We start from the raw sequence: 26,046 nt of genomic DNA on the forward strand, positions 1-26,046 counted from the left end.
ACGATGGCGTTTAGTTTGCCTTTGTAGCCATCTCTGACTAGCCTTTGCTTAGACAAATGAGACATAACTTCTGCAGAGGTTTAAAGCAAATGTTGTTACGAACTTCAATTCCTTCAAAAATCGACTCTAAACATGTTTCAATTATGTTTTTATCAGCAGCTATTTCGCACTGGTTTCAGTAGGAACTTTTCCCCATGAACACAACGGAAGTGAGATCAGTGGGCGTCTCTGAAAGCAGCTGTTTTCCGGTTGTGAAGGTTTTGGCCCAGAAGTTTGTTTAGCGAGCTTCTGGGTACCCAGATTAGGGAAGAGGGGGCAGGTGGGGATATCAGCCAGTTTCTGGATGTGAAACTCCTTTCAATCTTAACCAAAGATGAAGGAGCTCAATGGCTTTTGGGCACAGAGGGTTGCCCATTCATTCTGTACTGGAGCTGTAGGTAATGCCATGTTTTTGCTATATGTAATATGGTCATGATAATATTAACAAAATAGTACGAGCTTAGTGTGAGACAGGACAGAGAAAGTGTAAGGTCACATTTCTGCTGTGTTGGAAGCATCAGGCCACATATTGTACCAAACACATTATCACAAGTGATGCTCTCTCTCACACACACACACACACACACACACACACACAGACACACACACACACACACAAATAAACCCTTTCGCGCTCTCAAAGCCATGCATATTTTATAGACAACCTTTCTCCCTGATCGACACTGCGGGGCTTGGGAGGTGATCGAGGTAAAAGTCACATCGTCAGTGCAAACATTTTCCCAGCAACGGCGTATGCTTGTGGTTGCGTGTTAGTGTGTGTGTGTGTGTGTGTGTGTGTGTGTGTGTGTGGTGGAACTATTGGACATGTAAATCCTGTAATTTTATAGTGTCATAAAAGTGGTGATGGCAATGCGCTTGAGAAAGAGCAGCCTGGTGAACAGTGGGGTTGGTATTTTCAGCTTTGCCCCACATCAAATATTTAACAGTGACCTCAGGGAACACGTGCAGTTGGAATACCAGAGAGAGAGAGAGAGAGAGAGAGAGAGAGAGAGAGAGAGAGAGACAGAGAGAGAAAGAGAAAGAGACAGAAAAAGAGAGAGACCACTCCACAGCAGACAGCCCAGTATTTTTTTTATCTGATGCATTTTCCTCTGATGAAAATGCTGGCCTGCCAGAATACTTTAAAAATAACATGGAGTGTCAACCATTGGTGTTAGCCAGAGTCGAGGCAAATTCTTTATCCCTGAACGAAAAGCAGCACTGACTACTGTAGCCACCGTGAGCAGGGTGTTGATGTGTATGCATTTGTGTTGGTGTTGGATTAATCAAATCGATGGGGTTTGTGTAAATTATTATAAATGGTTTTGGAATATGTGTTTTGTACACTGGCATGCCCCCATCTGACTGATATTTCCCCAGGAGTCTATCTGACTCCTGGGGAAATATCTGTAGTAGTCCCGCAGAGCAACACCTTACACACCTGCGGCGTGGGCGTGTGTGTGTGTGTGTGTGTGTGTGTGTGTGCCTGCCCGGCCATTTCAGCATCTCCTGAATTACCCAGAGACCCTAGTGGCTACCTCCTGTGAGATGGAAGAGGATGATGCCATCTTCCCCTCACTGACTCCACAGCTGTTAATGAGGCACACTGGCTTCACTGGAAACATAACCACACTCACACATACTGTACACACACACACACACACACACACACAACAAAACTATAACATGGGAATAATATGCTACAGATAAATCAATGTTGTTATGTAAACCAGATGGAGAAGAGACACAGCGTCAAGTCGTTCATTTGTTCTGGGGACATTGTAGTCCCTAATAGAATTGACATATGTAAGCCATTTTGGATGAAAAGTGTCTGCTAAAGGAATAAATGTCAAAGTGTTTTCCAAATGACAAATTTATGAAAATAAAATCATTCTATACCAACATGTGTGCTCTGAATTCTGGTGCTCTGCCAGCAGAACATCTGGCCTGTACAATATCTAACCTACAAATGCATAATCCGTGCTCTTACAGGTCATTACACTTCCTTTTTTTCTGTGATATAAATGTGTTTCGTTCTGTATGTTCCAATCCTCAAGATATACAGCTAAACATATGTCCTTTTCCCTCCCTTCCCCCATAATTACACATCATTTTCAAAGTTTGTTCCGGTTGAACTTCAATCCTGGATCTGACTATTTCTGATATTCAGGTCTCTTGTTTTTTATTCTCTTATAGGAACAAATAACATTTACGTTTCAGTTTCCCAGTGTACTTCAGTCCTGATCTGATTGTGTCTTGCTCAGTGCTGAAACCCCCTCTATAACCCAACTGTTCATACAATGACCGCTGTTACCCTTCCCCATCTCGAGCCTCGGAATTTGGATATCTACACTGCATACTGTATAACCTATATTGGGAGAGGCACAGATCTGCACAGGGATCAACATGGCAATCTCAGGTATTGGAGACAGATATGCTAACTAAGCTAAAACCCTTGGATGTTAGTGTCAGATGCTAGCATTCCTCTTATAGCGTGAGAGTTTATATGAGGTTTATATGTACACACACACACACACACACGCACAAACACATACACACACACACAGCCAATCATACAATCATCAATCATACAGATGCACACAAACTCCTGCACCACATGCTGAGAGTGCTGAAGCAGCTCATTAACACAAAGATCGGCGGGGGTTTAATCCAAACGACCTGAGAATGCCAAACACACACACACAAATTCTCCCATTCTATCTCACACACGTATTCTCACACACACACACACACACACTTGTGCTCTCTCTCTCTGTCTACTTCACACAGAGCCTGTGACCTTCCTCTGACAGGAACTCATCTTCCCAGAATCCCCAAGTGAGTAAGGGGTCAGGAGTAAACCACCTCCACGCGCCTTTATTAAAGCTGTTTAAGCAGCCACCAAACCCTGGGGACACACGGCTGATGCCGGGAGGGCGGGTGGGCTCCATCCAAGGAGGGAGGAGGGAGGAGGAGTGGGGGCGGTGGCAGAAATCAAATTTATTTTTTGTCTTGTTAATCAATAAGCCCCATTCATGGGGGCAGAGAGTTTATCTGACGAGGCAAAGTCCTCACAGTCAGAGCAATGACTTCCACGCTCGCCCAAACTTTGGGGAAAATAAACAGAACAAGCTAAATCAGCTCTCTTGTGTGTGTGTGTGTGTGTGTGGGGGGTGTCTGACCTTCTATAGGTCATCTCCACTGCATTTCATTAATTTATTCATCTAATAAAATGAATTAATAATCCGGGGAGACTCGGACACTCACCTCGTGTCCTTGTTGAAAGGAAGGCCAGCCTTTGCAGGGATGAATCATGAATGATCAATCATGCAGGCCTCCAACTGGTCTGCTTTTGTGTGTTTGACCTACAAAACACGGTGTTGTGTATGTGTATGTTTTACTTGTAATTAATTTTACAGTATGCGTGTATGGGTCAGTGTGTGTGTGTGTGTGTGTGTGTGTGGGTTTGTGTGTGTGTGTGTGGTGGCGTGGGTCTTCAGCCTGAGAGTGTATTTACTGTGTATTTACATGCCGTCATCAGGCATGGCACTTACTCAAACTCATTTACACAAACCTGACTTACAAAGGCAGGAGAAATCTGGGCCAGTAATTGTTTAATGACTGGCTTTTCCGAAAGTATTATCTTAGTATCCAAACACCCCACTGCTCACACAATTAGATGTTGCTATCTTGGCATGATTGTGGGATTTACTTGGTACTGAGGTCATAGTGATGTGCAGACAGCACAGATAATGCAGTCCTGTGAGATAATAACTTCTAAAAATATCCTCCGTACCTCAATTCTCCTGGTTCCTAAAGTCACTCACCTGTCTCCACTGCCCCCCACATTCCCACACGTTTACTGCCCAGGATAAAGTGGCACACATGCACGCACACACACACACACACACACACACACACATACACACACACACACACACACAGACAGACACACACACACACACACTCATCCAAACACTCTCAAGGCCCTAAATAAATCTGTCAGTCACACCACAAAGCCCAGTACCTATGACGCATATTGAGAAAAAAGTGAGTGTGTGTGAGTCAGCGTGCACATGTGTGCAGTATGTGTGTATAAGTCTAAGACGTGTATGTGTCTGTGTATGTGTATGTGTGTGTGTCTGTGTATGTGTATGTGTGTATGTGTGTGTGTAATGACTATAGTTGCTAACAGTAAAGTGCAACAGGTAGAAACTCAGGAGATAATGATCAGCAGTCAATGCAAATGTTTCAATTATAGCGTGCATGTTCACACACACACACACACACACACACACACACACACACACACATATATATATATATATATATATATATATATATATATATATATATGCATAGTATCACATGTGTAACAGCACTGAAAGTGTGAATTCTCACACACATAATCATCACTGATGCACACACACCCCCCGTCTAACACTCCAGCCCACTCACACACATTTAAACAGAAAGGAGACAGCTCATTACAGAAATATGACACCTTCCTCCTGACACGTACACACATGCACACACACACAGAAAGAGAGAGACAGAGAGAGAAGGAAAATGTACAAAGGCAGCAATCAAATACAGCATGTACCCATTAATACTATTGGATTTGATTCACTACATACAATTACTGTTATTAAATGACTTACTTCTTCTTAATCACTCTGGCTCACGCATCACTTGCAGATATATTACACAATCATCTTTCTAATATTGAGGCCTGGATTACATGAAACTAGTCAAATCTTAGAGCTGTTGTATAACACCACCTTGTGGTGAAATGCAATTTTATCTGGTGTCGGTCTAGATTTCCAGGTTGAAACAGATCTCAAGAAAAGACTCCAAAGCACAGGTCACACTGTCTGTCTCATTATTACTGACACTCCATATGCATACAAACACATGTACTTATATTTAAACTACACTGCTTATGAATTAATTGATTTGATACTAGATATATGCCCCGCAACACACACACACACACACACACACACACACACACGCAGGGCCCGAATTATCTTTTTGTCTTTAAGGGGGTCTCTCTATCTCAAAATAGACAGAGATTTTTCATAGAAATTGATTCCTTTTAATTCATTTCAACATATTATTGATTGTAATATTCCATATTTAATTTTAATTTCACAATACAAAGATAGACTAAAGGATTTACTCTGAGTGCCATTCTCAATTTCACAACGTAGGCTAACTCATTTGAAGCAGACCACCGTCTCAGATAGGCTATCCTCAGTGTCAGACACAATAATGCATGTAGTATAACTTATACACAGGGAAAATGCACTAACTGGCAGAAAATAATAAAGCCATTGCAGCCAAACTATGTTCTAGTATTATAGTGTGCACATAGTAACAACACCTGGGCGTTCAGTCGTCTCGTGTGTTGAACCGTGGGAATAAATAGACGAACAATTTTGGAATTTGCACTGAGATGTTGTCGGGTAGCCATTGAATAGGCTATTCTGCCATCAGAGATTGCTAACAGGTGTTTCAAAAACTTTCCGGAGCTCTGAATGACAGAGGATAGCTACAGATCAGTTCACAGAATCATTGAAGTAAGCTGCTAGCCTGGCGAGCCAGACCCACATTAAAATAGGGGCGCGTCTTTCTAGGCTAGTAAGCTGCATTATGGGCCATAATTTATAGCTTTGTTAATCAACATAGAAGAGGTAAGGCGCAAGTTCAACAGCAAACAGGACTTTTCCGCACGTATCAAACCATGTAGGCTAGCCCAATTAACCCCTATGTAAATACACAAAACATTCTCATCAAAGCAGGGTAACTTCTTCAGACTTGCGAGTGCTGTCAAATCGATCGTATGCGGTTTGCTCATATAGTAGTGGTGTGGTGGTGAAGTGTCATCATGCTGCGTTCAAGAGCGTAGGGTAGGTCTACGTCCCGTAGTAGCCTATATTTTAATGACACGTCTGTAATGGCAAGAGATCGCACAGGGATAGATAATGAGCGGTTGTTTAAGATTAAATTACAATGCCAGACACCTTCAGATTTTTTACTTTGTTGCTTTCATGGGAGCCAGTCCTAACTCTATGGGAGCTCGGCTCCCACGTAATTCGAGCACTGCACACACGTTAAAAAACATGGCTTGATCACACACACACGCACACGCACACACAAACATAAATGATCATGTTAAAAACACGATTTTTTTTACAAATAGGCTTGCTAAGACAAAGACCCCAATCTTATAAATGCATATAAATGTCTACTACATTACACATGGTATGAAACATCACATACTGTTATGTACCAACTCAAGATCTCAACTCTTACATACCCTTACATCACACATTTCCCTCTAATATTGAGGCATGGGCGTGAAAAACCATTGAATTCTGTACGCTGTAGTATAATACCATCTTGTGGTGAAGCACAATTTTACCTTACTGCTCTGATTTAACAAGCATTTAAAAATGACTCCAAGTCCCTCTTCCTCGCATGTTGCCCTTTTGAATTCACACATTTTTATAACATTGTTATGTTAATCATGCTCAAGTCTATTCCCAACTGCATATAGCTCAAACCATATTTCATGCCATTATAAAAATGTGTGCTCCCTGAACACACACAACCAGGTATTGATGCATTCAGGAGGGAATCCAAAGTGGGACAGGCTCACTTGGCATTTCTATTATTTCTTCAATCATTTCAAGGAACCACTCCGAATGCAATTTACAATTGTTATTAGAAAGCATATACTACAGTATCTACACAAACATTTAATTATGGGCTAATTCATTTAAAGCCCTCTAAAAGAGTTTTTCACCTTAAAATAATGTTTCCACAATCATTTTGATTGCGAACAGCACTTCTGCTGCACTCTGAGCAGGTTGTATCACATGTAAAACCACCTTAGGAATTTGCTATTCGGGCAGGAACACTGCAAAATCTTCGTGCTGCTTTTAAAGAATATTAAGAAACCCTTTCAAACTCTTTACCATAGGTGCTGGAATTACTTGAAAATCGTATTATGCTTATTACTTCCAAATCTGCCTTCACCCAAAATCCACTGAATTCTGAAATCTGCCTCAAAAGAAGCTTCTTCCTGAAAGGTTTCACTGAAACATTTTTGATATGGATTGCCTTGACATGACATGATGCACAACTAGATATAAAATGATTTGCCGGATATTATTACTGAAAGGTAGAGATACGGAGAGTAATGTAAAACAATTCTAAAGGCACAAAATATGGGCTATACGTGAGCAATGAGAGCATCATTAAGTAGAGGAAATGACATTACCAGTTACCTCTGCAAATATCAGTATTTCTCAAAGGGAGGCCGCTCGGAGGTCAAAGGGATCCTCAGAGGAGGATGCATTAGTGTACCTATCCTGCAAAGCATTTTTTTCAACTTGTAAAGTATAGGCTACAAGACGAAATCCATTTCTTGCCAAAAAAAAAAAGACTGTCCAAGCCCATTTACCTGAAAGATCGTTAATCCCATAAAACTATAATGGAAGGCAGTCTATGGTCTGGCCAAAGAGCACGGAAAGAATTTATAAATTAACTATTAGAAATCCATTATTCATACATTGTATGGATCAAGGTTAGACCTTCTTTCGAGGAAAAAGAAAGAGGAAGAATTTCAAAATGGTTGTTACAGCATAGCTACTTTTCTTCAGGGAGGACATGGGGCATCACTTATGCTTCAAACAGTCAGTGACATCAAACACATACAAATACAACATTTTCTTTCAAAACAAATCTTAAAATATGTAAAGCTGAAAAGTTTGAACTTTAAGTAGGACAGTGGGTCACACTGAGGTTCAAGGATTAAACATAGGTGCATTGTGATGACCTTGTTGAATGAGAACTTGCACTGTGCTAACATGCCACTGACCTACTGTATGTGGCTTTTAATTGTGTTTACAGGGGCTAGTATGAGACTAGCCTGTGCAACAATATCAGCTTTCTTTCCCATTGGGCAAATGTCACAACTAGACTTACACAGCAAAACATGGCAAATCAATGAAAGGTATCATCTAATTAACAATACAGTGGAGAGTTTGTCAGTGTAACGGAGGCGAACTGAGCTAGCGTACTAGTTGCCCGTGTAAATCCTCACAGCCCTAACCTTAAGAACACTTCTAACCGCTGAGTTGGGAGCCTGGGCTTTTAGCTCAGTGGTTAGAGTGTTCGACTCCCATACCGGTGTGTGTCGAGGTGGCGGGTTCGAGGGCCGTGAGTGGCGGATGAATTACGACCTCTGTTACACCAGACTAAAGGATACCTTGGTTTAGCTGAAATCCTGAAGCTAAGCAGGTGTGGGCCTGGTTAGTACTTGGATGGGAGACCTCCTTGGAAAACAAGGTTGCTGCTGGAAGTGGTGTTGGTGGGTGGCCAGCAGTGTTGCCACAGTTACCTTGAAAAAGTAATCTAATTACTGATTACTCCTTTAAAAAGTAACTTAGTTACTTTACTGATTACTTGATTTTAAAAGTAACTAAGTTAGATTACAAGTTACTTTATTAGTTACTTTCAGCAGCTGCTGACAACACCCCCACCGCCTCAACATAAAAATGATAACCGGTTTTGCCAATACTCACTATACTGGAAGTGCATTTTAATGCCAACAACATCCCAACCTAACCTACTTAGATACTGAAATGCAGATGTTTGTTCAATAATGTCTAGTCAGTACACCAAATAAGGAAGGCCTATTGATAGAAATTGTGATAGTAAAATATGTAGATTTTGGTATTTTGGCCTTTTGATGTAGCCTTGGCAACTAGCCATCTAGTATAGGCCTGAGTAATATGCAAATGAAATTACACTAGTTAAACTCACCTCAACAAGTCTTTTGCAATCATTTAACCCGCCGTGAGCAATGCGAAAGTCACTGTTACAAACAGTGCAGTGTGCAATACTATCATTATGTTTTACTCTTATGAGACAATTGGGTACACTTTTGTGTAGTCTGATGTGAAATGGGCCTTAAATGTTCCTTTTTGAAGGGCACTGACTCTGCCATGATGCTGTTCCTAGATATACTAACTGAACTGATTCATTAAGTTCGGGAGAAAAGAGATACAAGCCCACCTACACTGAACAGACCAGGATGCTCTCTGTCTTGGATGTGCTTGCAGGCACACACGCACCACTCCTCTCTCTCTCCCTCTCCGTTGTGTGCGTGTTAAACTTAGATGCACACGCGATTTGAAGTCCGGTCTGGCTTGCGTGCTCTTGTTCGCTCTAGGTTCCGGGAGATTTTATGTAATTTGCGGGCGTCAAGATATCAATATGTGGGAGACTCCCAAAACTTCGGGAGACTTGGGATGTCTAGCTAGACAGCACTTTGTCGCCAGCACAGAATGTACAAAGTACCTTAATGTTGTCATGTTTAGCTGACACAAACTCAAAATAATGACTGTATAGATAAAACGTGCATCTCTCTCTTCCCTCCATTGTTGTTTACGTTTGTGTCGCTGCGTGGTTTTACACGTGAGTTGTCCTCATGCTGAAAAGGTTGGCATAGCCTACATGACATTAATCCCCGAGACAAGAAGAAAGCAAAGAATATATCTTTTTACTAAGGAAAATTACAAAAATAGTAACGCACAGTGATTTAGATAAGTAACTTTAATCTGATTACTGGTTTGTAAATAGTAGCGCGTTAGATTACTCGTTACCGAAAAAAGTGGTCAAAATAGACTAACGCGTTACTGGCATCACTGGTGGCCAGTAGGTGGTACTCTTCCCTCTGGCCAAAAAGATCAATCCCAATGCCACAGTGATGGGGACATTGTAGGCTACTAGGAGCTGCCGTCCTTCGGATGAGACGTTAAACCGAGGTCCTGACTCATTGTGGTCAGCATGGCACTGATCGCAAAGAGTAGGGGCTAAATTCCTGGCTGATTCAATCTGGCCCCCTAATCATCCCCCACTGTAATTGGCTCATTCACTCCCTCACTCTCCACCTCAAGCTGGTGTGCGGTGAGCGTTCTGGCGCATAATGGCTGACCCAGGAGGGTGTTGCACATTGGTGGTGGTTAGTGAGTTCCCCCCTTCCCTGTGATGCACTTTGAGTGTCGAGAAAAGTGCTACATATGTAACATGTTGTGTTGGAGAACCATCCTTCCTAAAAAATTAAGCAAAATTTGATCCTGTTGAGCATGCCTGTTAATCCCTACTTTTACTCAGAAAAAAGCTTCTCTGAGCTCTTTAAAGGTGCTCTAAGCGATGCCATGCGTTTTTTAGGCTAAAACATTTTATGTCACTTACTTCAAACATCACCTAACCAACCGCTAGCTGTCTGTGTCCTGAATACACTGTAAAAAAAACGCGATCTCTGTGGACAGCCCAGGCTCCAAGAACGACAACAAAAACAACCTGGGCAAACTGGGCAAAAACAGTTTATCTGGATGGAAAAAAAGCTCTGTTTTGTTTGAAATTCAACAAAACATCAGCATGTGAGCACCTTTAAAAATAACACTGTAGCACTATTACAAATATCAATATAGATTGTTCATTAAGATTGTGTCCAATCTTTATGTTTAATAAAAACATTGAAGGGGAAACTGCCCATTCTTTTTGTTTTCAGTATCTGGATGAAAAAAATCAGTGTTAAAAACATCGGTGTTAAATCAGTGTGCCACTTAACCTAAACATGGGAAACAACCCATTTTGAAGTCTAAAGCCTAATTATCTCAGATAAAGTAGAATTGAAGGGTTCAGATGCAAAAGCCTCTAAATGCCACCTACGTCAAAAATGAGATAAAGATGGTGAGTGAATGCTCTCCTCACATAGTATACGTTAATCAAATAATTTAACTTCAAAACACATCAAATAACACTCTCTTCCTGGTCTGAAATATCGATTTCTATGCAAAAACCTATAGGAACCGGATTTTAAATGCTCATTTAAAAGAAATGTGGTCAGACGGATTTAGAGGGTTTTGCATCTGAACTCTTCAATTTATTCATCAAACCTGGTCAGAAATACTGCCTTTATGTATGCTGGCAACACATCACAGGTACAGCTGGCATGCTGTCAGCAGGAAAAAAATGTGATCAACAAGCTTTTTTAGAAGGAGCTAGGTGAACATCTTGACAAATTTTCTGTCTTGGAAGTATAAATTAGCTTTAAGAATTTCTATTCTCAGATGTATCCAACAACTGAATGACTGCATCATCCATCCACATTAGTGTATAACAAACAGCTGGTAACGAAGAATGATAAGAATGGATGTGAATGAGGATGTCTTTTCCCATTATCTTTAATTGCTCTAAATATTTTGACAAGAGCTCTGTTTTTGTGCTTATGTTCATAGTGCACAGTGACGGCTTCGTGTAGCAGCACCAGGATTTCAATGATAAAACTTGAAGTATTGACAGAAACACTCTTCTTCAAGATTTACCACAGGAAGTGAAAACAGACTCAGTCAGCCACAGGAGGCAAAGATGGGAAATTACTGTGGTCAGCCTGCTTAGGTGACACATTCATCCCTCAGCAAGTCATGCTTAGTGAATGAAAAATCACATTTTTAGAACAGGATCTATCCCGTTTCAATGATAAATGTCTCATTCAAACAAATATTCATATTCAATCAATGTTAGTTTAATAATATCTGGAATATCTATGTTTACAGCCTGCAATGCCCTCAAATAAGCCAAAGGCAAGGAAGGACACACTTCCTTTTAAAGGGGAGAGACCTTGAGCTGCATCCTGTTCAAAGGAGGGCACATCTGCCTAAGGGCCAGTCATATAGAGGTAACATAAGAAAGAGTGAGGAAAGGAAACAGAAGACAAGGACACAAGAAATTTAAGGAGCTGGAGGGCAGCAATGTAAAGCAGAATAGCTATACAAACAAATGAGGAGGAATTTACAGGAGGTATACAGGAAATAAACCTTCTTCAACAGCACAGCAACATGATATGATGTCATGCATGTTCAAAAATGTCAGGTTTAGTAGTCATGTTTAGTAATCATGTTTGAGCATTACATCCTGGAATATAAACTAGAAATCCTAACAATATAGGCCTATAATTAATACATGTTTAAAGCTGTTGTCAATGCTACATTTCATATTTTGAGTGCTTGTCACATAGGCCTACTAGCAACAGAGATTTTTGAGACTGATTTTAAATTAATTATAGAAACTACTCCAAGCCTACTATGGCCTACTGCAAACAATATGACATTTACCTATGGCAGTAGGTGATGGTTATCTGTGATATCACATCAATTCTGTTCTAGCTAAAAGTTGTGTTATGCAGACTGCCACATTCAGAAATATTTTTAATGAATATGTTCGTTGTTTCCCTGCCATTACAGAGTATAATTTACAACAAAAAAACGAAGCAAACCTTGGTATCAGCCCAGAATCTCACTACATCCCTATCATCCCTACTATTGATGCTGATGCACTGATGATGCTGAGCTGTTTAATGTAGATCCATGATGTGATGGTAATAGGCCTACAACAGGCCTGAAATTTGTAGATGAATTTGTTTAATATAATAAAATAAATTCTAACCTATAAGTGTTTGGCTAGGCAATAGTGGCTTGAGTGGGGAAAATGCTGCTGTAGCCTTACCTACTAAAAAGGGGAGAAAAAGGGGTCTCTCGCCAGTCTGCAAGGAAGTAAGCCTATTTCAGGGTTCCATCATTTCCATTTTTGGAGCATTTTTAAAACAATAGGCCTACTTTGTGTCTTAAGATTGTCCTATATGTCAAACATCAATTTATCTTAGAGTTTTTGTTGTTTTAAAAACATGTTAGGCCTACGTGAACTCAGAGGCGTGTTGAGTTTTTAAAGGCACTGTTTCTTTAAATGAGCTCTCCAAGGTAAGTAGGAAGGCAGTGGAGACCGCGAGCGCGCATTTTCTGCGCGTACCCGTGCTCCGTGTAGACACTACAATTTTAAGAATTACAAAGAGAATCTCTCAAAGCGGGGAAATTCACCATCACTGTGCTTACTTCAACAGCTATTCAGGTACTGTACAACTGCAACACATTGCACAATAGATTTAGATTGGGTTATACTATTATCATGAAGCTTCTGAGACACACAATACAAAGGGTTTTCTTCACAGAAAATTGCCGGTTTAAAGTGGGGAGGCCCGCGAGTGTCTTGTGTATCAAGACAGTCCTAAAGCGATGGTGGGCACTTATCGTCCCCGCTAGATTTTCACCATATATGGCTTTTGTGTTGGTGATAGAAATGCAAGATATTGTTGTGTAAATGGATACTTCAGTTCCGTTCATATTTTACTGGTGAGACGAAACGCGGAGAGCTTGAGAGGGCAGTGGCCGGGTAGGGACGGAAGCTGCTCTCTCTGCGGTGTCTCTTAGCTATACTCACCGGGCATCAGCGCAGTCCGAGCCGCAGAAGAGATACGGGGACAGCCCGGTGCGGCGATGCGACACTCGCGGCTTAGAGGTCTGTAGTTAGCAGGCTACTGTGCTCGGCATGTGACGTCAAATTTTGATTAAAAGAACACAGAAAATATGACTTGCCATCGGACTATTTCCATTCCTTAATGCTACAAGAAATTCAGCATCATATTTGCAAGTCGGTTTGTAACACCACTGTATTACCATTGAAGCATTGTACGGGAACTAGCATCGAAATTCATTCGACTTCCTGACACGATACCAGACCAGAGAAAACACATGTCTTAAACGTGACTACCGACATTTATGAAGTAAGGTTATGGCTAGACAAGAATCGATAACCAATAGGCTATACTAGTTGATTATTAAGTTGGAGCCTAACACAACTAGGCTATCTTGCCAAGGATAGTAAGCTACCTGGTTTAGGTTTCTTTCAGGAAGGTGGGAATGCAATGCTAAAACTTAATGTAGTAGCCTACCCAACCTAATAGGGTCGCATTTCACTGCACTTACCTTTCATTTACACCTGCTGCCTTGTCGTGACAAGTAACAGCGCATTTCCAAATACAAGAACTGAACATTATTGAAACAAGGTTGCCTTACAATGAATGGATGGATTGGCTACTTCATGGCTCAGTCCACATCCTGGAAGATACTTAATGGTAGCAAAACTACCGTATTTTAACAACCTCTACACATATTTCTGAATATCTCTACAGGGATTCATCCATGTTTAATGGCTAGCCTAAGTATTTTTCCAGAGTCGAGGTTGTCGGAAGTTATGGAAGTTCTTCATTGTATCATCTTGGGCCTTATAAGCATTATCTATCATATTGTAGCACTTTATGAAATGTTCACTATTCACAATAAAGGTGTTTTAATTGAAAGGGAAAAAATAGTTAGGCCTAATAAAGGGACACTGAAAAGGATACTGAATTCAAATACCTAACACTGGCAAGTTTATTTCTTCAGATGCAGTTTCTAATAAGCTTTATTGAGATTGCAAATGTTTGCAAGCCATGGGTAGACATACTCCATTATCTTCCCTGGTGTTAAATGTCTAGGGTCAGGAGGATATTCAAATCAAGGGGTGAGCGTGCAGTTCCCTTCACTGCAGGTAGGATGAAAGGGAGTCACTTGTGTCCTTCAAAGTTTTCTATTGTTAAGGTTATAGATGTAATAGAAATAGCCTCAATGTCTTTGCATTGTTGATAATGACCACATTCTCCACTGGCCACCCAGTTCCCATTGCAACCAGTTCATGCAGTCAACAAGGGCAGGTGGAATTCAAATGGTCTAATTTATTGGAGAAATATTTGCCTGGTTAGATAAATGAAATAAATAAATATACATTGGTTGAAACTCCGGAATTAGTGTGTAATGATACTGTGTAGTGTATGAGCATTTTTAATATGGACGTGTGTTTTTTTGGATTTTCATCTTCGAATTTGTCAAGCCTGGTTTTGGCAGTCCATATTTTAAGCTCGCTTCTGCTGGAGTTAATTTCACAGTTCGTTGTTCATTGTCAAGAAATTGGGTTAACAACAACAAAAGATGAAAGAAAAAAGGTTTAATCATTATTACATAGAAGTTCCCGTCCTCCTGACTCTGGTTCTCAATACGTTCGTTAATGTAGGCCATTGTCAGACCAATGTTCAGAGGCTACCCAGTCATATCATATCAGCTAGTGTAATAATGGCATAATTTGTTGGAGACAGTTTACATCATATGTGCTGGCTGGCTCATAGGTGCGTCCTTAAAGGCCATGAACCTCCAGTAAACACAGCAAACGGCTTCATTGGATCGGACCATTTTAAAAATCAATTCACTGAAATTGTTGAATTACTGTGTTCTACTCGCCTCTCTGAAAATTGTCCTTTTGCTGCCGATGATGGTAATTGTAAATTCTTTAATTAAAAAAATTGTGTTCTAACTTATCAGTGTGTTTCACTTGAATTATAGAAGGTCATTAATTGTAAGTTCACTTACCCTTTATATTTCTGTCCCTAAAATGTGTGTATATTGTTGCTAAACCTTTAACTTAAATCAGTTTAAATCAATTATATATAGAAGGTGATTAAGTGTAGGTTCATTTACCATTCATATTTCTGTCCCGAAAATGTGTACTGTCGCTTACAAAGTAAGGTCATTTAGGGAGTCTAAGAAGAATACTATCATGGCGTGGTTACTCTCATTTGAGAAATGCAAATTGTGAGTTGGTGGTCTGACTTGTGTCTAACCTGTTATTGCTTTTGTTTGTGTGCATTGCAGGATGTGAAGATGATGAGGAAAACATAGCAGTGGTGCTCTAATGATCTTCCTAGGCCATCGTTCCGACCCTCTAGAATGTTCCTGAAGAGCGTGCCTCCAGCGGTGGCAATTCACTCAGACTGGAGAAGCGTTGGCAGTGTTAGCAGTGTCGGAGGTGGCGCGCCCCAGAGCCTGGGCCTGCCACTGTGCTTCAATGACTCAGACAGCAGCCTGTCAAGTAGCGGCACGCCCATACACCAAAAGGTCCAGATGATCATCGAGACCCTCCGGACCACCCAGTCGTCCGTCGACACGAGCGACGGGGGCCAGATGGAAGGGACGGGGTCTTCTGCACACTCGAGCCGGGAGTCGTTACGGCAACCAGGACACAAGATGAAGACGGGCCCCAGTGGTTCTAGAGGTGGGGCAACAATGGACTGCAGACCACCTTCGCCACTTCCATGCACAAAGCCTGAGCGTCAAGACTCCGACACTGACAGTGACAGTTCAGTGGATCGTGGGATCGAGGAGGCCATCCAGGAGTACCTGAAGGAGAAGGTGGACCATAAGCGCAAGGCAGAACCTTCTCCAGTCAGAACCAGCCCAGCAGCCAAGCTCCCACGTCGAGACACTGTGGTCACAGCAGATAACTCCCATCCACAATCATGCTCTGACGGCAACAAGGTGCTCACAGCCAGCAATCATATCCTGAAGAATTCTAAAGGAGGCGTTACCCCAGTAGCAAACCTGAAGAAGAAGCTCAAGAAGAAGAGACCAAGTAAGGAGAATCCTGTAAAGAAACCAGCTGTGACCATGCTGTCATTTTTAAAGAAACTGCCATCACTTGACCAAAGAGGGGCGTCCTCTACTCTCCCCCACCCAGACAAAGCGCAGCCCTCCCTGGTCGTTAAAACAGAAGAGCTCTTAGATGCCAGTAGCAGTAGTGACGATGGCATCGAGGAGGAGATCCAGCGCTACCAGCAGCAGAAGAACCGGGAGCAGCTTCAGCTGTCCAGGCCTCAGATTAAGAAGGAGGATTCTGACTCCAGCAGCGACGATGGCATAGAGGAAGCCATCCGCCGCTTCCAGCAAGAGAAGAAGCAGAAGGAGATAGTTCCCCAGAAGAAGAAAAAGAGTACAGTTAAGCAGTCGCAGCTCAAAAATGCAACCCCGGGGGCCAAGGTGGGTCTCCTCAATACAGACAGAACAGAAATTATGTCGGGCAAAAAGGCATCAAAACCTACAACCCCTGGACCCACAAAGAGGAAAAAGAAGGAGAAACCTAGGACAGATGGGAAGTTGTCAGTGCCTGGCTTCTCCCCTGACAGACCTGCATCCCTAGGCAGTCCCTCCTCAGATGGGCTCAACGCCAGAGGCCCTGTCGCTCCCCCCAGCAGACTGGAGCCTACCCCAGTGCCTATGCTAAAAGTTAACACAACAGCTGAGCTCATGTGTGCCGAAGCCATCTTGGACATCTCCAAGGCTGTGATGCCTATAACCTTTGACCCCAGCCCACACCCCCTGGATCCCACACTCCTTGTGCACTCCACAGCCCCCCCGCTGTCTTCTAAGGACCCGAGTGATGCAGAGAGCTCTGTGGATAGTGAGGATGGGATAGAGCTGGAAATCCGAAAGTTCCTGGAGCAGAAAGCTCAAATGCAGAAGGAGACACCAGCTGCGCCAGCAACAACCCAAGAACCGCCTAAAACAACATTGAGGCCCAAGCCTCCAACTGAATCGGAGAAAGGTGATCAAAGTGAGGACAAAAGCAGTTCATTAGACAGTGATGAGGACCTTGATGCCGCCATCAAAGACCTGCTGAAAACAAAGAAAAGGGTAAAAAGAAAGATGAAGAAAGCCCCTACAAAGCCAGTGGTCACCTCCTCCACAACACAGCCCTCCAAAAAACACAAACCCCCCACTGATCCCAATGTCAAGACCGCCAAGTCAGGCCTGTCTAAGGGAGGGAAAAAGAAAAGTAGTCAGGTCAAAAATAAGAATCCCCATCAGGCTGTAAGGAGCCCCCAGGACATAAAGCAGGAGAACAAAAGCAAATCTCCAAGTCCACAGGCCAAACCACCACGTCTGGACACAACTGAGGGTGGCGGTGCAGGAACTGGTATCCCAGACTGTCTGACCTCCAAGGAGCGGGAAGAGGACAGTAGCTCAGTTGACAGCGACGACAGCATTGAGCAGGAGATCCGCAAATTCTTAGCAGAGAGAGCTAACGGAGGGGGTGGGAACACCAGCAAGACCACCATCACCACCCCCACCTCCTCCTCCACCCCCACTGCTGCAGTGAAGACTGAGGAGACAGAGGGAAAACATCAGGACCAGAACCACAGCAAGGCCATCTCCCCTCCTAGGGCCTTCAAGTTGGAAGATCAGCAGGCTGAAATTCCTTTAGACTTGGGAATGCCATGCCCGGATGCACAACAGGGAGTTTGGCAAAAACCAGACGGCAGCAGGGAGAGCCAGGCAACTGTGGAAATTCCTGCCCGGGATAGACTCTCCCACAGCATGGCAACAAGCTGTAAGGGAGAGAGGAAGAGAGGCTTTGAGGAGAGACGCGTGCTCAACGTTGGGTCCCCTCCCGGAGACAAACCTCACTTGCACCCTGACTGTGACGTGCCCAACAGCAGAACACACACCCTCACACACACACCCAGTAGAACACACGGTGTCATCAGACACTTACCCAACAGAACACAAACCCCCAGCAGCCCGAACGAGATTCCTCCCACACAGACAACCCCTTGTCCAGCACGCACTAATAACCCCGGCACAGCCAGTCTCCCAGGACTCAACCAGAGCAGCCGTCCGAGCATATCGGACTCGTGTGGTAGAAACACTGTTTGTTCAACGTCTTTACCCCCGGTCACCTTCTACCGAAGTTCCATGGAGACCCCCGTCAGCAGAGACAGTCTAGGACCACATGTTGGCGCCCCAGACAGTCGTTTGCAGGGAGGTGGGAAACGTGGACGATGGGACCAGCCCCCAGCACTCCAAGCCCAGCAGCCCGGTGGATGCACCCTGCTGAAGAACCAGGGGGTCTTGCAGGGGCAGTCAGCCCAGCAGGCCAGCTGTTCACAAGCCAGAGGCAGACAGGAGAGAGAGGGAAAAAAGGAGGGAGGAGAGAGGGAAGGACAGACTGAAGTGAGAAAGGTGACGAGAGAGGAAGAGCTTGTAGATGAGACAGACCTGGATTCAGAGGAGGAGGAGAGGAGACATGGAGAGAGGCAGAGGGAGGGTAGGCAGCAAAGGTTCCCCAGTGTGTGAGTAGAACTCCTTTTCATGACTTTTCACCTTTTTTGTACATTCGCTCTCACAAGGTGAGCAGGCGCAGTGGACTTTCCACTGATTGCGTTAATTCCACATATTTTATATATATGGCGAGGCACCAAGGGATCTTAGCTTAGTGTGAGTTCAAGTATGGTTGTAGAAAAGTTTTTTTTTTTTTCCTTTTTAAATGTGTTTGTACATTTATAAATATATTTAAATGCACATAATATGCCATCAAGAGGAAGAGATTGACCTTTTTTCATTTGTGTGTAACTCAACGTATGCCTATTGTTTTGAATTTTTGTTTTCACTCGGACAGAATGAGGTTTCCCTGACAGACTTTAAAAGTCAGTTTGGTAATATTAGGATTGCAAGTGTAACCCAAACAAAATTGACAACTGAATCCTATAGGAGGTCATTTAAATTGTCCAACTGTAACACGATAGTTTAAAACGTTTTTCTAAAGTCAACAACTCTAAGTCATCATATCGAATGATGCACAGCTTGGGACACATACTCAACACACTCACAGCGTTGTGAATTGACTCACTGCAGTACACTTACAGGTGTAAAAGTGTAAGAAATAAAATTCAAAAGCATCATTAGCAAAAAGTGCGTTGAGGAGCAGCTGCTGTTGGTGAATATGTATAAAGCTTTTTGAGGAACTGAGTAGGATTATTTTCATCTGATGAAGTACTGAAAAGAACTACCCTGTTCTTTCAGTTGCAGCATATCACCTCAAGGGGCTCTATATATTCTTCACCGCATTCTCGTTCATTTCCATTGTGTGTCTGTGCCTACATCTGTGTTCTTGTCACCAAGGGGAAAGTACATATCACACCACACATTCTCACAAGCCTGTTTTTGCTAGAGTGCAAGGCATGGATCATGTATGTGAGGAGGAAGGCAAGCTGGGGCCACAGTCACACGATCAGAGAGGAGACCAGGCCCAGGCAAATGTGGTTACTATGGTTACCGGAAGGTTAAAAATAGGTCCAGATATATCATCCAGAATGGAACCTGCACTCGTTTAATGAAAAAAAACCCTCCGTCATTCATCTTATCATCACTCATTTGCTCTCTTAAGCATGTCCCCTTGTCTGATCCACTCTACTACCCTCCTTCATTTTGCTCTTCTCTGGACTCGTCTGACCATCTTCTCCCCTTAATGTTCTCTCTCTGCCTCGCTGAGTTTGTTGGGTGAAGATCTACTCCAAGAATGAGCAAAACCATAGATTAAGATAAATGAGATATGAATTATGGCATGAGAGGAGGTCGTTACATGCCCAAGCCCAGACCCAGCTGGCTGACCACGGCAGGTGGAGAGCAGCGATGTGTAAAAGGGACTTCCCCTGCTAAAAGCCAAGAGCCGCTCCATCAATCTGTAGTTTACATATGCTCTCTTCCTTTCTCTCTCACTCATTCACTCTAAAACACATGCACACACCTAACCATTTCCAATTTCACAAGTGTAAAGTACGCTCTTCAGGTTACTTGGTTCCTCTCTTTCTGTTGTTTCCTTTTTGTTTGTTTGCTTGTGGTATGAACTCCACATTCTCCTGGATTTCATATGTGAAAAGAATGTTATTTATTTTTGTTTATAGACTTAAAGAAAGGAAAAAAAAGACATACTGACCATGCTGTGCATCGCCAGTTTTCATAAATATTTTGCAAAATTGATGCTTTTTCCCTATTTCCCTGTGGAAAGGAGGGTGGCATTCTGACTGGATCTTTACAAGTGCTACAGTGTAATAAATAATGACTTTCAAACAACCTGCAGCAGTCTCTTCACTTTTCACTTAGGGCTTCTACACACAGTTGTGTTCCATCGACACATGCCAGTGGGTGTTCCCGACGGTAGCTATGCAAATGACTTGGAAGTATAACCGTAATTTGATTGGTTGGTGCCGTCCGTTGATTGGCTTGATTGGCCGGTGCCGTCTGTCGGTGCAGCAACAACTGAACTTCTCAACGCGAGCGACGGGAGAAACGCGACGCAACGGACCCACAATTCAGTTCGGCAACGGATGACGTGAGCCCATGCAAAGTGAATGGAATGCGTCTCCAGCATTGCAACGCACGCAACTGTGTGTAGGAGTCATTACTGTGTGTGTGTGTGTGTGTGTGTGTCTGTGTCTTCACAAAAGAAAACACTTTGCATAGGAATATTTTGCTTTGTTATGTTTCACTAAGTAATTGTGATCAACACATTTACCGGTAATTATTAACTGCCTTTACTATGTTTTTTGTTGTTTTTTATCACAAAGGCAGTATGTTTGTTAACTTTTAGTTGTCATTATACAATATTATACACATGCAACATATACACAGACATACATACACTTACATAGTATATAACATAACTGCATTAGTAAAGTTTTTGCTGAGCATCTCACTGATAACCAAAGTCCTTTTAGGCAAGTCCCTCCACTCAGCGGCCATTTGACAACGCTTTTTGGGCACTCGTCGGGGCATCCATTTCGGCAGAAATGCGCATGCGCAAGGCTTCAACGACACCCATCTTGCTCCAGCGGCGAGATCACAACACATGATTGGCACGATGTCTTCACAACACACCATATGATTGGCTCAATGTATTCACATGTCGACGTTTTGCCGAGGAAGGGGTGGGATATGTGTAGACAACGGCCATAATGGCGTGACAAACTAGCCCCATGCATTTCTATGGAGTATTTTTTGAGTGCTGTGTCTCCACATTTAAAAGTCTCTGCTGTAACCCAGTGTGATTATCAGGAAATGTAAAAGCCACACCTTAGCAGTGTAAAAACAGAAAGGGGCATAACAAATTAGAAAATAATTAGAGAATGCAATTATTCAGTTATTTATGTGTGAAGATGTAAGATAGACAATACATTTTGATGCATACTGCAAATTGATTTTTCTGTTACATTCTTTCTACAAATCTGTTTATAGGCAATGTGTACCTCATTTGAAAGTGATGCAAAGCTTATGTAACGGCTCCAACACACACTTAATATCCAAGATTAATATCTCTCTCTCTCTCTCTATATATATATATATATATACTGTGTGTGTGTGTATATATATATAACAATATATAAACAATATAAACAGCACTGCAAAGACAAAATAATATTGATTAAGAAACAAAACTGTATATGAAAGCAGTAGAAAAAAACGAATAAACTAGAAACATGACATGAAATAAAATAATAATAAAAACGAACTCACAACCACTTTTTAATTTATTTCTAAAACAAGCAACTGTTGGAGCCGATCTGATCTCCAAAAGGAGGTGGTTCCAGCAGTGGGCACCATAATGGCTCAATGCCATTTCACCCTGTTTAGTTTTGACCCTGGGCACTACCAGAAGACCAGTGTCAGTATATCTAGTTGGTGACCTAGAGACCTAGTAGGTTTATACTGTAGTATTTGCAGTATTTTCTGTTACCGTAGTTTTAATGCATTGGCTGTTGAGCTGTAACAATACTAATTTGTTGCTTGTACATCCACAGGTCACTGGAACGCACCATAGATCCAGGGATCGTGCTTAGCCCTTACATTATCCTTAGCACAGAGGAAAGGAGCCGCAAGGCCTGCAAGGTCCAAATACAGGTCAGGTAAATGGAGTAGAGGACACATAATATCTCAAATGATCTATGGTAGTATGCTTACACATACTTTTTGATTCTTAAATGTTACATACCACAGGTACCCAACAAATGCAGGCTTGTGAAGAGGAAGCTCCAGTTTGTGGTCTGTACCACCAAGTAGGTTTTGCTATGTAGTGAAATACTAACCACATGTAGTCTTACGTTTTGCAGTCTCCCTGTTGATATATCAAAGACATAAACATGTAATGACTTAACTGTATGGTTGAAATCTGGTTCGGTTTGCTCTCATTTTCAACTTATTTCATAGGAGGGAGGCCACAGAAAAGTGAAGTTCTGTTTCCAAAGGAAGGTACCCTGTTACGGCCCTGTTAAGTCAGTTTTGACCTCTTGAATCTTAAAATATTTTTGTGTTTGTTTTAATTACATTTATAGTAATGTTGTTGAGTTTGTCTATTTGTTGTATTTGTATTTGTACTGTATTTTGTACCATGCACTTGTAGGCCTACGTTCAAAACTCAGATGTATTATTCATTTATGATTATGTAATGCACAGGTTGGGTGAATTAAGGCACAATGATGGTTTTAATATTGAGTTCGTTTCCACTTTCTAAATGAATAAAGTGGTCATCAAAAATTGCTTTACACTGGCTCTGGCTTTATCATTTCAGTAGTTACAGAATATTATATTTGGGAGTTGAAGTTTTTAACGGTATACCAGTCCGATCTATCAGTTATACCAACGTGCTTTAGGACTGTGCATCCCAAGATGCATCTTTGACCTTCAGTGGGCGGAGACTGAAATGTCAAACATGGCGTCCGGGATCCTCACGAAAGGTGAAACTGGAAACATTTTTGTTTGTAAATGAATGTTAGACCAATTTTACAATTCGCAAATTGTTATTTGCGAAGTTGTATTCAGTCGTCTTTTCTATGTGGCATGTTAGTACATCTGTATAACTTAAAACGTAGCTCGAAGTCTTTGAGATCCACGTCCAACTAGTTAGCATAACGATACTATCGTCGATAGGTATGGTTTGGCTAAACATGTCGACTAGGTTACTGGCTAGGCATGTAATCTGGTGTCTGTACCGCATATCTTGTTTTGATTTGTGCCGGTTGCCTTTTCTTGTTGCAGTGATCAGTGGACTCCGATGCCCTCGCTTTACCGCAGCTGCGCTGTCTTGTAGCGGACAAGCCTACAGCACAGCAGCTTTACCAAAGGCAGTAGTAACACCAAATGACATCACAGGTGAGGAGACAACAGATTCCATTCAATAATTTGTCATCAGCCTTGTGTGAATTCACTGCATTTCAATAGATTTCACAATTAAGTAAATGAGCACACACTCAATTATGGCCTTGGCTGTTAGAAAAGAGGATGTGCAGCGTGTCATGGGTCCTTGTAACGCTATCCCTTACTTATGCCATCACGGATGTGAAGCTAACATATAATTTTCTCTGTTCATCTTAACAGTTGACTCAGACAAACTCCTGAATGTTCCGCTTAGCCAACCAGACTTCTTCCGTGTGTCCGAACTCTTCAGTCTGAAGGACCTGTTTGATGCGCGTGTTCACCTTGGTCATAAGAAGGGATGTCGGCACAGGTGATTGTGTAGACTTAAGATGTCTAAGTGTTGTGTAAGATTGAGATTTTGTAACGGGGAGCTGTGGCACAAGTGGCTGCAGCGTCGGTACCACAAATCGGGTCCAAGTGTCCACCTGGGCTTGAATCCGACCAGTGGTCATTTCCCAATCCCTCCCTATTTATGTATCCCACTCGTTTCTTGTCACTCTTCACTGTCCTAAAAAAAGGCAAAAAGCCCCAAAATATACTTTAAAGAAAAACAAAAACATTTTATAGCATAAAAAAAAACATTGTTTTATAACAAAGCCAGCTAATGTGCAGAAATGAACCATCTAAGTGTAATATTTTGCGGTATTGGGCACTGATCTTCATAATAGTTAATGTTCTCCCATTCTTTGAATCTTTCCTCTCTGTCTCTCTCAGGCTAATGGAACCTTACTTGTTTGGAAGCCGTTTGGAGGTTGACGTCATTGACCTGGAGCAGACAGTGGAACACCTGCAGCTGGCGCTCAACTTCACGGCACACGTGGCCTTCCGTGGGGGCGTCATCCTGTTTGTCAGTCGGCGGCGGCAGTTTGGCCACCTGGTGGAGCGCACGGCCCGAGAGTGTGGCGAGTACGCTCACACACGCTACTGGCAAGGAGGCCTGCTCACCAACGCCACTATCCAGTATGGCCCTGGCGTGCGGCTGCCTGATCTAGTGGTCTTTTTGTCCACGCTCAACAACGTATTCCAGCCCCACACGGCGATCCGGGATGCGGCCAAGATGAACATCCCGACAGTTGGCGTAGTGGACACCAACTGCAACCCCAGTCTCATCACTTACCCAGTGCCGGCCAACGATGACACCCCAGCCGCAATGGAGCTCTACTGCCGGCTGTTCAAGATGACCATCAACAGGGCCAAGGACAAGCGGAAACAGTTGGAATTGCTCAGAGGCTTGGGGCCTGCTGCATCCAAGTGAACCAGACTGTGTCATAGTGAACCACACTGTTTCAAGTATGACCGAAATTACTTGAGTGCAATGGGGTTCTTGAAGTTCTGAACCCATTGCATCAGCGTGAGCAAACTGGCAGCATACAATACAGTGCTTGTCATATCACTTATGCTTTTGCAACTCTGCACACCACACCACTCAACACAGTGCAGCCCAAAATAACATTCAGCAGGTTGATCTCAACTTACCTCAACATATTATGGACTGCCTGCTAAGCAGTGTATAAATGATTGGTTGTGTCTGTTTTGTCAGAGAATAAAGTTTAATCAGTGGAATAAATGACAAATCGTGCAATTGATAGTGGGAAAAATACTTTCTAATGATGCAAACATGCACCTCTGAAGGAGGCCCGGTTTTCTTGTGAACCTATGAATGATGTTATTTATGTTGACAGTTCAGCTCATAGTAAGGCTGTATATGAAATATTAGGTGCAAGTTGTAGTTGTGATTTAGTCATCTAACCTTAGTCAAAGTATTTATGTGGTGACCATAACATGAACCATCCTGAGAATTTTGATAACTGAAAAACTGCTTGATGTCTATCAACCTTGAGCTTAAATTAAACTAAAATAATATCAGACTCATCCGCTCTCATTAAATATACTGTATAAAATTGATTTTCACCAGTAATACTGGGAATATTTGCGTGCAACAATACAACCATCACAGGTGGGAGGAGTCACGGTACTAGACAAAAACAGAAGAAGCACGAGCGCACGACGCAAAGAAGGGAAGCCACTATCTGAAAGACGGCACAAAATTCAAGCTTTTATTTTCATTGATAAATTAGAAGTGAATTGTTTTGACGGAAGCTGTCAACTTCGTTTGACGCGTCTTCGCGTTGTGTATTTTGTGGGTATTGTCCTACATTAATCCCGTACTTTACAGACGCGTTGCTGTCAGTCTAGTTAC

The 26,046-nt window shown here is 42.4% G+C and overlaps 2 protein-coding genes across 3 annotated transcripts; both read left to right on the top strand.

Moving 5' to 3' along the window:
• The first annotated feature begins 12,929 nt into the window (after nt 1-12,929).
• ppp1r26 (protein phosphatase 1, regulatory subunit 26) lies at nt 12,930-23,163 on the top strand. 2 transcript variants are annotated; one of them, XM_048259636.1, is made up of 5 exons: nt 12,930-13,023; nt 15,696-18,949; nt 22,454-22,558; nt 22,650-22,708; nt 22,860-23,163. In XM_048259636.1, exons 2-4 carry the CDS (start codon nt 15,771-15,773, stop codon nt 22,672-22,674), a joined length of 3,309 nt encoding a protein of 1,102 aa, XP_048115593.1. In that variant the 5' UTR covers nt 12,930-13,023; nt 15,696-15,770; the 3' UTR covers nt 22,675-22,708; nt 22,860-23,163. The 2 variants fall into 2 exon arrangements, with proteins under 2 accessions (XP_048115593.1, XP_048115592.1); XM_048259635.1 differs by having other exon boundaries at nt 22,454-22,553.
• A 149-nt stretch (nt 23,164-23,312) lies between these two features.
• Nucleotides 23,313-25,714, top strand: mrps2 (mitochondrial ribosomal protein S2). Its single transcript, XM_048259881.1, has 4 exons — nt 23,313-23,386; nt 23,688-23,801; nt 24,027-24,156; nt 24,561-25,714. Exons 1-4 carry the CDS (start codon nt 23,353-23,355, stop codon nt 25,099-25,101), a joined length of 819 nt encoding a protein of 272 aa, XP_048115838.1. The 5' UTR covers nt 23,313-23,352; the 3' UTR covers nt 25,102-25,714.
• The last annotated feature ends 332 nt before the right edge of the window (nt 25,715-26,046 follow it).

Source organism: Alosa alosa, chromosome 12 (genome assembly GCF_017589495.1).
Source record: "Alosa alosa isolate M-15738 ecotype Scorff River chromosome 12, AALO_Geno_1.1, whole genome shotgun sequence".
Lineage (NCBI taxonomy): Eukaryota > Metazoa > Chordata > Actinopteri > Clupeiformes > Clupeidae > Alosa > Alosa alosa.